At 40.0% G+C, this 12,951-nt stretch overlaps 2 protein-coding genes across 4 annotated transcripts in view; both read right to left on the bottom strand.

Annotated features, from left to right (window-relative positions):
* The window catches only part of LOC118477202 (zinc finger protein 75A-like), a 3,564-nt gene extending 983 nt beyond the window's left edge, over nt 1-2,581 (bottom strand). The window contains exons 1-4 of the mRNA XM_035973024.1: nt 2,228-2,581; nt 1,650-1,805; nt 1,196-1,325; nt 529-729 (exon numbers count right to left, since the gene is read on the bottom strand). Of these exons, the coding sequence (XP_035828917.1) occupies nt 529-729; nt 1,196-1,325; nt 1,650-1,805; nt 2,228-2,230 (490 nt within the window). The 5' untranslated portion in view covers nt 2,231-2,581. The remainder of the gene's footprint in view (nt 1-528; nt 730-1,195; nt 1,326-1,649; nt 1,806-2,227) is intronic.
* Nucleotides 2,582-2,738: 157 nt separating this feature from the next.
* Nucleotides 2,739-12,711, bottom strand: LOC101852967 (serine/arginine repetitive matrix protein 1). 3 transcript variants are annotated; one of them, XM_013089454.2, is made up of 6 exons: nt 12,021-12,711; nt 6,688-6,930; nt 5,327-5,662; nt 4,741-4,851; nt 3,748-3,960; nt 2,739-3,188 (listed from the first exon to the last, which is right to left on the bottom strand). In XM_013089454.2, the coding sequence occupies exons 1-6, from the start codon at nt 12,027-12,029 to the stop codon at nt 2,754-2,756; spliced, it is 1,347 nt and encodes a 448-aa protein (XP_012944908.2). In that variant the 5' UTR covers nt 12,030-12,711; the 3' UTR covers nt 2,739-2,753. The 3 variants fall into 3 exon arrangements, with proteins under 3 accessions (XP_012944908.2, XP_012944907.2, XP_005110911.3); XM_013089453.2 differs by lacking the exon at nt 12,021-12,711 and adding an exon at nt 10,495-11,365; XM_005110854.3 differs by lacking the exon at nt 12,021-12,711 and adding an exon at nt 7,901-8,563.
* Between the last annotated feature and the right edge of the window lie 240 nt (nt 12,712-12,951).

Raw genomic sequence — 12,951 nt, forward strand, 5'->3', positions numbered from 1 at the left:
GGGGGGGGGATTAAATTAGAGTCAAAGTTGATTGAGAGAGAGAGAGAGAGAGAGAGAGAGTGTGTGTGTGTGTATGTGTATGTGTGTGTGTGTGTGTGTGTGTGTGTGTGTGTGTGTGTGTGTGTGTGTGTGTGTGAAAAAGAGAGAGAGAGAGAGAGAGAGAGAGAGAGAGAGAGAGAGAGAGAGAGAAATGGAGAGAGAGAGAAATGGAGAGAGATTGAGGGATGGGGGATTTGATTAAGTAAAGAGGAACACATTGACACAACAACAGTAGTTTTGTGCAACAATACACGTACATTTGTAATGGTATCACATGGCGTCAATGTATCTTGCATGTATGAAAAATTCTAAACTTACTCGTCTAACGAAATTTTGCTGTCTGTTTGTGAAAATGATAAGGATAAAAATTGTTCGAAAATTGATGAAGCTAATTTGAAAATTCCCCCAGACCTTTTTCAAAGAATTGTTTTTCCAATTATGGGAATAATGACGATGATAAGGAGGAAGACAGCGATGAAGAATATTTACCTGTGTGTCCAGTTGCATGTCTTCTTAAGTCGGTAACACAGTTGTTCTGTGAGTCACAGAAACAACACACATAGAACTGCTCCTCCAGGTGACTGGCGATGTGTCGTTTGATGTCTTTGTCTTTGTTGAAATAAGTTCTGTTGGTGGTCCCTCCATCTACGTCACTGTCGGCGCAAAACTTGCAGGCAAACTTGTTCTCAGCTGGTGATATAGATGTTAAGAAATATTGGTTTACTTATTTACTTAATTGTTCCTTTCTGTATCTGGTGTTGGTGACACAGATATTCAAAAATAATAGTTGTTTATTTCATTTACATACATTATTATTATACTGTATCTTTGTTTCCTTTATGTCTTTTCAAAATGGTTTAAAAACTTTGTTTTGTTTTGGGTGTGCAGGTGGAGGAATGTTTTTCTTGGGGGTGGCGGGGAAGGGGGTTGGGGGGAAGGTGTTTCTTGTAAAAGGAAGCGTGTTAGATAAATAGGATAATGCATTCTTCATTCGCTGCCCCGCTCACATCTGTCTCTCCCTCCTATCCCCTCCTTTCTCTCTCCCTCCCCCTTTCTTTCTCTTTCTCTCTCCCTCCCCTTTTCTTTCTCTTTCTCTCTCTCTCCCTCACCCTCTCTTTCATTCTCTCTCAATCCCCCCCCCTTGCCCAGCACCAACCTGTCGTCAAGATGTGGGGCTTGATAAGTTGTTCCTGTTCTGACTTGCTCACCATCTGAAAGTTCTCGAAACACAGAAACCAGCAATTATCTTTGAGCTTGATCTCCCTGCCTGGCTCGGCCTTCAGAACCTGTGAGGAAAAAACAAAACAAGATGTTTAGGTAGGTGTTTTTACACTACCAGCGACACAATTTAGTTCTTAAAGAGCCAGGCTTCAGGCTCTGCTGAGACCTGGACACTCAATAAAGAATTCTTTCTACTGGGGAATTGAACTCTAGTCTCCTGACTGCAATAGCGGAGCACCTAATTACTATACCATATTCTTCAGTCTTTACTCAAAAACTTCCAAAAATGAGAGAGAGAGAGAGAGAGAGAGAGAGAGAGAGAGAGAGAGAGAGAGAGAGGAGAGAGAGAGAGAAGGAGGGAGAGAGAGAGAGAGAGACTTTGTACTTACCCGGATGAGGGTCTTCATCTGTGGGTAATAACGCAGGAACAGAAGGTCTGATCTCATTCCTTCTGGCACCGGGGGCAGATTGCTGTTATCGTACAGACTTAGGAGCTGTTCCACCAGCTTTTTTTGTTCTTCTTCAGATGTGGGGGCGTCTGGCGGCTGTAACGGTACGAGAAAATTTACGTAACAACATCATGTATGATGATGATGATGATGATGATGATGATGATGATGATGATGATGATGATGATGATGATGATGATGATGATGATGATGATGATGATATGAAAAATGCTATATGAGGGATTTTCTTGAGTACCACAATAATTTTATTCCACTTTTTGGTAACAGTTCTCAAGAGAGCGATGATAATAACTTATCTCCTCTCACCTCTTTACATAATATTTTCGGAACAAATCTTCTTCTTCTTCTTCTTCTTCTTCTTCTTCTTCTTCTTCTTCTTCTTCTTCAAAAAGAAATTGTATGCTATTCTCCCGTAACACTACTTCTAATCTCCTGCACTTGAATGATCTAATTGTGTCGCAAGTGCTGTAAAACTCTTACGAAATCTAAAGACTCACCATAAACACTCCGCGTTCCACAAAATGTCTCTTTTCTTCGCATTCCTCAAATATTGGTAATACATGGGGTGCCGAGTTCGTCCAGTGTGGCCGTCTATTTCGCTGAGGACCCTTCCTTGCTTTGGTGGGCTTCTTTCGAGGAATCGTTTCCTTAGTCTTGGCAAGCTGATTGTAGAGTGAAGAAAGTTGTACGTTTTATTTATCATGGCAGTTACTATAATCATTAACAAGAGGGGGAGGCATGGACATTTAAAAACAAATTTGTTTAGGTTTTTGTTTTGATTTATTTATGGGGAAGGGGAGTTTGGGTTTCTATTTTCGTTATCAGCGAGAGAATGAAGGGGGTGGGTGATTTGGTTGATTAGTTGAGGGTTTGTTGGTTGGTTGCTTGCTTGCTTGCTTTGTTTATTTGTTTGTTGGAAGGCACACAGAAAGCTGTTGGTGGTTTATTGCTGGGACTACAACTTGTACATTTAGTAACTCTGTGACTAAATGAAGTTCGATTCATTTTGCTTTTCATTTTCTGTCAGGTTTGAAAATCTTCAAAATTTTGAACATGCAGGTTACTTACCTCGTGGGAAGATGAGATCGCCTTGGCTAGTTGGGGGGTAGGTGGGACTTCCGAGCTGGGGGGAGCTAGGGTAGACACTGCTAGTTTGGGGGTAGGTGGGACTTCCGAGCTGGGGGGAGGTAGGGTAGACACTGCTAGTTTGGGGGTAGGTGGGACCTCCGAGCTGGGGGGAGGTTGGATCTCCCGGTCGATGGGGTCGGCCGATGACTGATGTGTCGGGGGTCCTTGTTTTTGGCGTTTGTCAGGGGGAGGTACTCCGGGGCCGTCCAGGGCAGCGACATTTGGGGTTCTCACTCGGGAGGGTTTCTCTCCCTTTCTCCGGCGTTTGGCAGGGTTGGTCGTTCGGTTTTTCTTTTTCGCATCTTGTTTTTCTGCTTGTTGGTCACATTCCTGGAATCAGAAACACATAAATATTATCCAGAAGGTCCTTGTAAAAAGTGTGGGAGTGTCTCTTTCTGTCTTATATTTTCATTTATTTATTAGACAGTTATTGTTTTCGTGTGCTTTCTGTATGATAAAAAAGCAAAACAAAACAAATTATAAACAAAGTTCTTCTATTTCCACAGAGTAGTCAACCGCTTTGTCAAACTGACAAACACAAACAAACAAAACAACCAATTAAAGTGTTGTTTTGTTGGGGTAGTTTTTTTGCTGTGGCTTTTGTTGTTGTTGTTGTTGTTGTTGTTGTTGTGATTGTTGTTGCTCTTTTGGTAAAATGCCAAGCCATGCAAACAAATACAACAGCAAAAATTGTAAAGAATTAATAAAGTGCTTTACTGAATAGTTGGCCCATTAAAACAAACAAAACAATATACAAAGAAAGTGGTGTCTTATAGAAAGTAACAAATGAACAAACACACACACACACACACACACACACATATACAAACAAACAAATCAAAACAAACACCCCCCCCCCCCAACCAAAAGAAAAAGGGCGATGTGTTACCAAAGAGTAGTCGGCATTCTCTGCGTACTTCTTAATCTGCTTCAGATTGTTCTTTCTCTGCCGCTTGGTCCATCCCACCCGGGGTTTTTTCCTCTCTTCTGTCAATCTCTCCACGTTCTCCCTTAGTTTATCCACCACTTTTCTGAGCACCGCTTCCTTCCTCATTTTTTCGGACACTCTTGGAAAGTCTTTTCGGCGATGTTTTGGTTGGGCCTGTTGGTTAAAAACAAAAAAATATTTTACAAAACAAAGCAACAATAATAACAACGATAACAACAACAACACAGGCAATAAAGACTACAAAAACAACAACCACAACAACAGCGACGACGACAAAAGGAAAATAAAAAGCCTCCTTAACCGTAGCTCACTTCAAACGTTGTTTTGTTTTGCTTGATTTTGTTAACGAAGTTTTCTCGAAGGTTACTTATTATACGGCAGCAGCTCGCCTCCTTAGGGAACAATTCTTCCACGTGTGGACTTTCAGATGACTCTGTGGCTGTTTGTTGGAGAGGAAACTTTTGTTGACTTTTTTTCTTAAATTGACTTTGTCAAGGAATGTTTATCTTAAGTTGCTTACATTTCTACGGCAGCAGCCCGCCTCCGTTTGGAGTAACTCTGACAAGTGAGAGTAGATTGTGGACAAGTTTGTCCCTGTACCTATACCTGGTTGTTTGGTTGATGGAAAGAAAACTTGTCGACTAACACATCCTCTAACGTTATTATTATTATTATTATTATTATTGTTATTTTTATTTCTATTGTATAATGTATTATTTTTTGTATTATTGTTATTTTTATTTCTATTGTATAATGTATTATTTTTTGTATTATTATTATCACTTTTTAAAATTATTATTATTATAATCATTATTGTATTATTATTAATATCATCATTATCATTATTATGATGTTTTTCTTCCTGCATCTCTGTTCTTGTTTACTTCTTTCTTTCCACGTGTACATAACAAACTTCGAATCTCTCTGCTTTACCTTCTTGTCCAAGGGAGGAGGGGTGGACGACACTTCCCGTCGGCTGATGACATCACTGAGATTTTCCTCCGGATGGACCCAGTCTGTTGTCGCTGTTGTTGGGGCGTGGGACTGTTGGGAGGAAAAGGGGGGAGAGGGGAGAGAGGGGGGGGAGATACCAAATAGTTACATAGTTACATACAGGTGAATTAAAGGATTTTCTTACTGGGGCTGGGCTGGGGGTGGCAGGGGTGGACATAACAAGTTTTTGTTTTTTTTTAATTTAAAAAAAATTATATTATCATAATTAAGAGGGAGAGGCGGGTTTTTGTTTTTGCTTTAAAAAAAAGAGGAATAGGTTTATTAGGACTTTAAAAATAAGTTAGGTTTGTTTTTTTCATTATCGAGGGTAGATGGCGAGTGGATTGACTATATGGTTGATTGATTGGAGTTTTGTTTGTTTGTTTGGTTGGTTGTTTGTTTGTTCGTTTGTATGTTTCTTAGAGGGACACACAAAAAAGCTGGGGGTGGGTTGTTGGGTCACTTTGCTTTTCATTACCTGTCAGGTTTGAAAATCTTCAAAATGTTGGTCATTCGGGTTACTTACCCCGGGGGAAGATGAGATTGCCTTGGCTAGTTTGGGGGTAGGTGGGACTTCCGAGCTTGGGGGAGGTAGGGTAGACACCGCTAGTTTGGGGGTAGGTGGGACCTCCGAGCTGGGGGGAGGTCGGATCTCCAGGTCGATGGGGTCGGCCGATGACTGGTGGGTCGGAGGTCCTTGTTTTTGGCGTTTGTCAGGGGGAGGTACTCCAGGGCCGTACAGGGCAGCGACATTTGGGGTTGTCACACGGGAGGGTTTCTCTCCCTTTCTCCGGTGTTTGGCAGGGTTGGTCGTTTGGTTTTTCTTGTTCGCGTCTTGTTTTTCTGCTTGTTGGTCACATTCCTGGAATCAGAAACGCATAAGTATTATCCAGAAGGTCCTTGTAAAAAGGGTGGGGGTTTCTCTCTGTTTTACCATTTCATTTCCCTATTGACACTTATTGTTTTCACGTGCTTCACTGTACCATAAATATCACAAACAAAACAAACTAAAAAAATTATAAACCAAGTTCTTCTTTTACCAAAGGCTAGTAAACCGCTTTATCAAACAAACAAAACACACAAAATACGGGAACAAAAATCAATCAATATAAAATGCTGTTGTTTGCTGGTTTTTTGTTTGATTGTTTATTGTTTTTTTTTATGCTAAGTTGTGCAAACAAATACAGCAGCAAAAATTGTAAACAATTAATAAAGTGCTGTTTTTACTAAACAGTTGGCCCATTAAAACAAACAAAACAATATACAAACAAAGCGGTGTCTTATAGAAACGAACAAATAAACACACACAAAAAAAAACACCCCCCCCCAAAAAAAAAGAAAAAGAGCAATGTGTTACCAAAGAGTAGGCGCCATGTCTGCATCTCTTTCTGTCTTATATTTTCATTTATCTATTAGACAGTTATTGTTTTTGTGTGCTTCCTGTATGATAAAAAAAAACAACCAAAACAAAACAAACAAATAAACAAAGTTCTTCTATTTCCACAGAGTAGTCAACCGCTTTGTCAAACTGACAAACACAAACAAACAAAAACAACCAATTAAGTGTTGTTTGGTTGGGGTCGTTTTTTAAAGTGTTTGGGGGTTTCTTTGGGTTTTTTTTAATTTTTAGGTAAAATGCCAAGTTATGCAAACAAATACAACAGCAAAAATAGTAAAGAATTAATAAAGTTCTTTACTAACTAGTTGGCCCATTAAAACAAACAAAACAATATACAAAGAAAGTGGTGTCTTATAGAAAGCAACAAATGAACACAGACACACATACACACACACACACACACACACACACACACACACACACACACACACACACACCAAAACAAACAACCCCCCCCCCAACAAAAAAAAAACAAGGCGATGTGTTACCAAAGAGTAGTCGGCTCTCTCTGCGTACATCTTAATCTCCTCGAGATTGTTCTCTCTCTGCCACTTGGTCCCCGGTACAGGCTCTCCGTTCCCCTCTGTCCATTCCACCTGGTTTTCTTTCCTCTCTTCTGTCAATCTCTCCTGCCTCTCCCATAGTTTATCCACCACTCCTCTGAGCACCGCTTTCTTCTTCATTTTTTTCGACCATCTTGGAGTGCCTTTTCGGCGATGCTTTGGTTGGGCCTGTTGGTTAAAAACAAAACAAAAATATATTTACAAAACAAAGCAACAACAATAATAACAGCAACAAAGACAAGCAAAAAGAAAACAAAAACAACCACAAAAACAAAGACAACAAAAACAACGACCACAACAAAGATAATAAAACAACAACCACAAGTACTACAAAGACGATGACAAAAGAAACAAATCCTCCTTAACCGTAGGTCACTTCAATGGTTGTTTTGTTTGTTTTGGTCAACTAAGGTTTCTCGTAGAAATTTTTATTGAGTGTCTCGGTCTTTCTGCTGGGATGTTGTATCCCTCTCAGCCTGAGTTGGCTCTGACGGGTAGGGTCAGAAGCGCTCTTCCTAAATGATCGAGATTGTGTGTCAATGGGGCCTTTAAAAAAAGTGTTATAAAAGAGTAATATAAAAGAGTAACAAACAGAGATAAGGACGTTAGATGTTTAACAGGAATGAAGGAGCAAACCGCACCAGAGCACCCGCCAACCACTACGAAGTTTATGACTTAGACGAAGTTTATGACTTAGAGTGAAAGTTGTTTCATGGACAAAACTTGACCATAGTCTGGTAATGGTAGACATTTTTTATTCAAATTCCAGTGCTTTCTTTGTACTTGTAAATATGAGTGGAAAATACTCGCACGGGTCGATAAAACCTAGCTTACAATTTTACAAATTATAATTATTGCATCCTCATGACTATTCTGTTTCTTCTCTTCTACTATTATTCTGCTATTTAGGCTCTGGAACGATATGCCTGACCATCGGAAGAAGACTGAGAAACGTGCACTTGACGTCATTATTATGTTGAACAAGCGACTACACCGCAGTGTAACAAGTCATCTTGACGAGCATAGCATACACACTTCCTTTTTTAAAAACAACAACATCCAAGCAGAAAAAATAGTGGTGAATGAAGAAGAAGAAGAAGATGATATTTTTTCTCATTCCTCATAATAATATACTCACGTTAGACATCATGTGATGTGTGACATACTCTCTTTGTCCAACACTTGGAATACGTTTTCTTGATTTGGACAACTTAGTAATGTGATACAATTCAGACAATTGTTTGTATTTTGAAAGAAATCAGGTTTACCAAGCAGAATTGGTCAACAAGAGAGCAGACATCAAGATTTAACAAACAAGTTGTATAACAAACGTCTTGCAGCGCACAGTTCAATACAGGTTTCCCTTGTTTAAGGAGACCAAAGATCACACTTTTTCCCCACACAGAAAATGTTCCAAACTCTTCCAATGAACACAAGAAATATTCAAATGCACATAAGAATTATTCAGAAGTGCACATTCAAACGAATATTCCCTACAAGCGAAGATTATTTTCAACAGAAACGTTAGAAAATGGCTTCTTGGGCTCTTTCTTGCTGCTATGACACGAGGCCCGCCGTGTGCAGTGTGCGTAGTGATTGGATAACCCGCTGTGGAGGGCGGGGCTTATGTGCATGTGCCCATCCCGTGTCGAATTGCCGGTTCTGTTTAGTTTTAGTAAGAGTTTTACGGAACATGCAACACAAATAGTTATATAAGTGGCCAAGGTTAGAAATTTTACCTACTAGAGTTTAACATACGAAGGAAAGAAGGACGAGAATTGAGTATGATAGAAGTTTGATTTTTAAACAAAAGAAATAAGAATCCACAACAGAGCACCCGCCAACCACATGGTTGTTTAGAAGCTGGACACAAAGGCTTGACCTGTAGCTGCCGTGGGCAGTGGATGCAGTTATGTGACTGACCTATATCCACCTCTCAATCTTCATAGCGGGACTTTGGAGAGGTAGACTGGTGGCGTCACATTTCTATCGCTGCCATTTTGCCCCTTGCTTGAAGTTGTTCAAATCGTGATTATTTCAGAGTTAGAGGGCAATGTTGGCTTTGCTGTTTTGTTGTTGCTTTGTTTGTTTGGGGTTTGGGTTTTGCTTTGTTTGTTTTTGTTTTTTTTGGGGGGTGCATTTTGAGTGAGTTGAAGTATTTTTTCTAGCATTTATTGTTTATTTCATTGTTGTTGTTTGTTATTATGGTGTGAGTGTCAAAATCCCCCACAAGCAGGTCATTCCTCTTCTTCTTTCTTCTTCTTCTTCTCCTCCTTTTTCTTCTTCTTCTTCTTCTTCTTTTTCTTCTTCTCTCTCTCTCTCTCTCTCTCTCTCTCTCTCTCTCTCTCTCTCTCTCTCTCGCTCATAATATTCATCTTATTTCTGTCCGCATGGTCTTATCCTCCCCCGTCCCCGGAATAAACGCTCATCACCCTATCCATGTATCTTTTCTGTACTCAAAACAATTAAACGTACAAACCAACTAACTAAAAAGTTTGTTTTAGAAGGAGTGAAAAATTTTTCATTGACCAAACTTGTTAACAGTCTCCCCTTGGTCCGAAAAGGACACAACGGAAAGTTCGTGGTCTTTAAGGCTGCAGCTGTCGCCATTTTCTTTTTAAAAAATGAAATTTAAACGTCACCATCGGAAGAAGACTATTAAACGTTCGTTTCAAGAAGAAGAAGAAGAAGAAGAAGAAGAAGAAGAAGAAGAAGAAGAAGAAGAAGCTATCCATTTTCATATTCATGACACGAGGTGTACATGTGTTTTGCGCGTTATGTTTGGATAAACCGTGGTGGAGGGCGCGGTTCATGTGCAGGTATCCATCCTGGGTCAAATAACCGCATGGGATGGCTTGAAACCTACATGTGAACATGCAACATACATACGTCATATAAAGCCGAAGGGTATAGGTTTTAGTGACAAGAGAAAGGAGAAGGAGAGATAAGACGATAGAAGTTTGATACGAAAGAAAGAACAAACCACAACAGAGCACCCGTCAACCACGTGGTTGTTTAGGGGCTGGACACAAAGGCTTGACCAGTAGTAGCGGGACAAGAGAGTGGAGTCATGTGACTGGCCTTTGTCCACCTGTCAATCTTCATTGAGGGACTCTGAATAGGTAGACTATAACGTCACCTTTCTTTCAGCGGCCATTTTGTCTCTTACTTGAAATTTGACTTTGTTTGTGTTTAAATCGGGATTTTTTTTTCAGCCAAAGACCAATGCTGATTTTTCTGTTTTGTTGCATTTCGTTGTGGTTTGTTTTTGTTTTGTTTCTGTTTTGTTTTTTGGTGGGTGGTGTTAGTTGTTATTTTTTCGGGGGGAGGGGGGGATCTTTTTTTAGGAGAGAGTTGTATTTTTTGCTGCTTTTTTCTAACATTGTTGTTTTTGTTGGTGGAGATGGTGGTTGTGGTGGTGGCCTCTCCGGTAGGTCATTCTTCGCTCACTCTCTTTCTTTAACTCTCTCTCTCTCTCTCTCTCTATCTCTTTCTTTTGGTGTGTGCGTGCATGTATTATTGATTTTATATTTAATTTTCTATCTGTATTGTGTCGTACTTAACGACCATCACTCTGGCCATGTGGATTTATGTACTCAAACAAACAAACAAACGTATCAACTTACTAACTAACAAGTTTTAGTCTTAGACCAAGAAGAAGAAGAAGAAGAAGAAGAAGAAGAAGAAGAAGAAGAAGAAGAAGAAACCTTATTAAATTTATACTGTACTTACCGAAACCATCCTGCGATGTGTGAGATCCTTTCTTTTAAAAAGAAATTAGGTTTACCAATCTGAAATCGATACCCGGAGAGTGGATATCAACAAACAAGTTGTGAAACAAGTGTCTTGCAGTTCACAGTTCAAAGATCACACTTTTTTCCCACACAGAAAATGTTCCAAACTATTCCAATGAACACAAGAAATATTCAAATGCACATAAGAATTATTCAGAAGTGCACATTCAAACGAATATTCCCTACAAGCGAAGATTATTTTCAACAGAAACGTTAGAAAATGGCTTCTTGGGCTCTTTCTTGCTGCTATGACACGAGGCACGCCGTGTGCAGTGTGCGTAGTGATTGGATAACCCGCTGTGGAGGGCGGGGCTTATGTGCATGTGCCCATCCCGTGTCGAATTGCCGGTTCTGTTTAGTTTTAGTAAGAGTTTTACGGAACATGCAACACAAATAGTTATATAAGTGGCCAAGGCTAGAAATTTTACTTACTAGAGTTTAACATACGAAGGAAAGAAGGACGAGAATTGAGTATGATAGAAGTTTGATTTTTAAACAAAAGAAATAAGAATCCACAACAGAGCACCCGCCAACCACATGGTTGTTTAGAAGCTGGACACAAAGGCTTGACCTGTAGCTGCCGTGGGCAGTGGATGCAGTTATGTGACTGACCTATATCCACCTCTCAATCTTCATAGCGGGACTTTGGAGAGGTAGACTGGTGGCGTAACATTTCTATCGGCTGTCATTTTGCCTCTCGCTTGAAGTTGTTCAAATCGGGATTATTTCAGAGTTAGAGGTCAATGTTGGCTTTGCTGTTTTGTTGTTGCTTTGTTTGTTCGGGGGTTTGGGTTTTGCTTTGTGTTGTTTTTTTGGGAGGGGTGCATTTTGAGTGAGTTGAAGTATTGTTTCTAGCATTTATTGTTTATTTCATTGTTGTTGTTGGTTATTATGGTGTGAGTGTCAAAATCCCCCACAAGCAGGTCATTCCTCTTCTTCTTCTTCTCCTCCTTTTTCTTCTTCTTCTTCTTCTTTTTTCTCCTTCTTTTTCTTCTTCTTCTCTCTCTCTCTCTCTCTCTCTCTCTCTCTCTCTCTCTCTCTCTCTCTCTCACAATATTCATCTTATTTCTGTCCGCATAGTCTTATCCTCCCCCGTCCCCGGAATAAACGATCATCACCCTATCCATGCATCATTCTGTTCTCAAAACAATTAAACGTACAAACCAACGAACTAAAAAGTTTATGTTTTAGAAGGAGTGAAAAGTTTTTCATTGACCAAACTTGTTAACAGTCTGGTAGTGGTAGAGATGTATTTGTCCTGTTGGTCCAAAAAGGACACAACGGAAAGTTCGTGGTCTTTAAGGCTGCCGGCTGTCGCCATTTTCTTTTTAAAAAATGAAATTTAAACGTCACCATCGGAAGAAAACTACTAAACGTTCGTTTCAAGAAGAAGAAGAAGAAGAAGAAGAAGAAGAAGAAGAAGAAGAAGAAGAAGAAACCTTATTAAATTTATACTGTACTTACCGAAACCATCCTGCGATGTGTGAGATCCTTTCTTTTAAAAAGAAATTAGGTTTACCAATCTGAAATCGATACCCGGAGAGTGGATATCAACAAACAAGTTGTGAAACAAGTGTCTTGCAGTTCACAGTTCAAAGATCACACTTTTTTCCACACAGAAAATGTTCCAAACTATTCCAATGAACACAAGAAATATTCAAATGCACATAAGAATTATTCAGAAGTGCACATTCAAACGAATATCCCCTACAAGCGAAGATTATTTTCAACAGAAACGTTAGAAAATGGCTTCTTGGGCTCTTTCTTGCTGCTATGACACGAGGCACGCCGTGTGCAGTGTGCGTAGTGATTGGATAACCCGCTGTGGAGGGCGGGGCTTATGTACCTGTGCCCATCCTGTGTCGAATTGCCGGTTCGGATACCTACCCGTGTCCTTTTTAGTTTTAGTAAGAGTTTTACGGAACATGCAACACAAATAGGTCATATAAGTCGCCAAGGTTAGAGATTTTACTTACTAGAGTTTAACATACGAAGGAAAGAAGGATGAGAGTTGAGTATGATAGAAGTTTGATTTTTAAACAAAAGAAATAAGAATCCACAACAGAGCACCCGCCAACCACGTGGTTGTTTAGATGCTGGACACAAAGACTTGACCTGTAGCTGCCGTGGGCAGTGGATGCAGTTATGTGACTGACCTATATCCACCTCTCAATCTTCATAGCGGGACTTTGGAGAGGTAGACTGGTGACGTCACATTTCTATCGGCTGCCATTTTGCCTCTCACTTGAAATTTGGCTTTGTTTGTGTTCAATCCGGATTTTTTTTTGAGTGAGAGGCCAATTTTTACAAATATATTATGGGCAGGGTTTGGGGGTGGAGTGAGTGCAGAAGAAGGAAGTGGGGGAGGAGGAGGGAGGGAGATGTTTGAATCCAC

This window comes from Aplysia californica, unplaced genomic scaffold (genome assembly GCF_000002075.1).
Source record: "Aplysia californica isolate F4 #8 unplaced genomic scaffold, AplCal3.0 scaffold00954, whole genome shotgun sequence".
Classification (NCBI taxonomy): Eukaryota; Metazoa; Mollusca; class Gastropoda; order Aplysiida; family Aplysiidae; genus Aplysia; species Aplysia californica.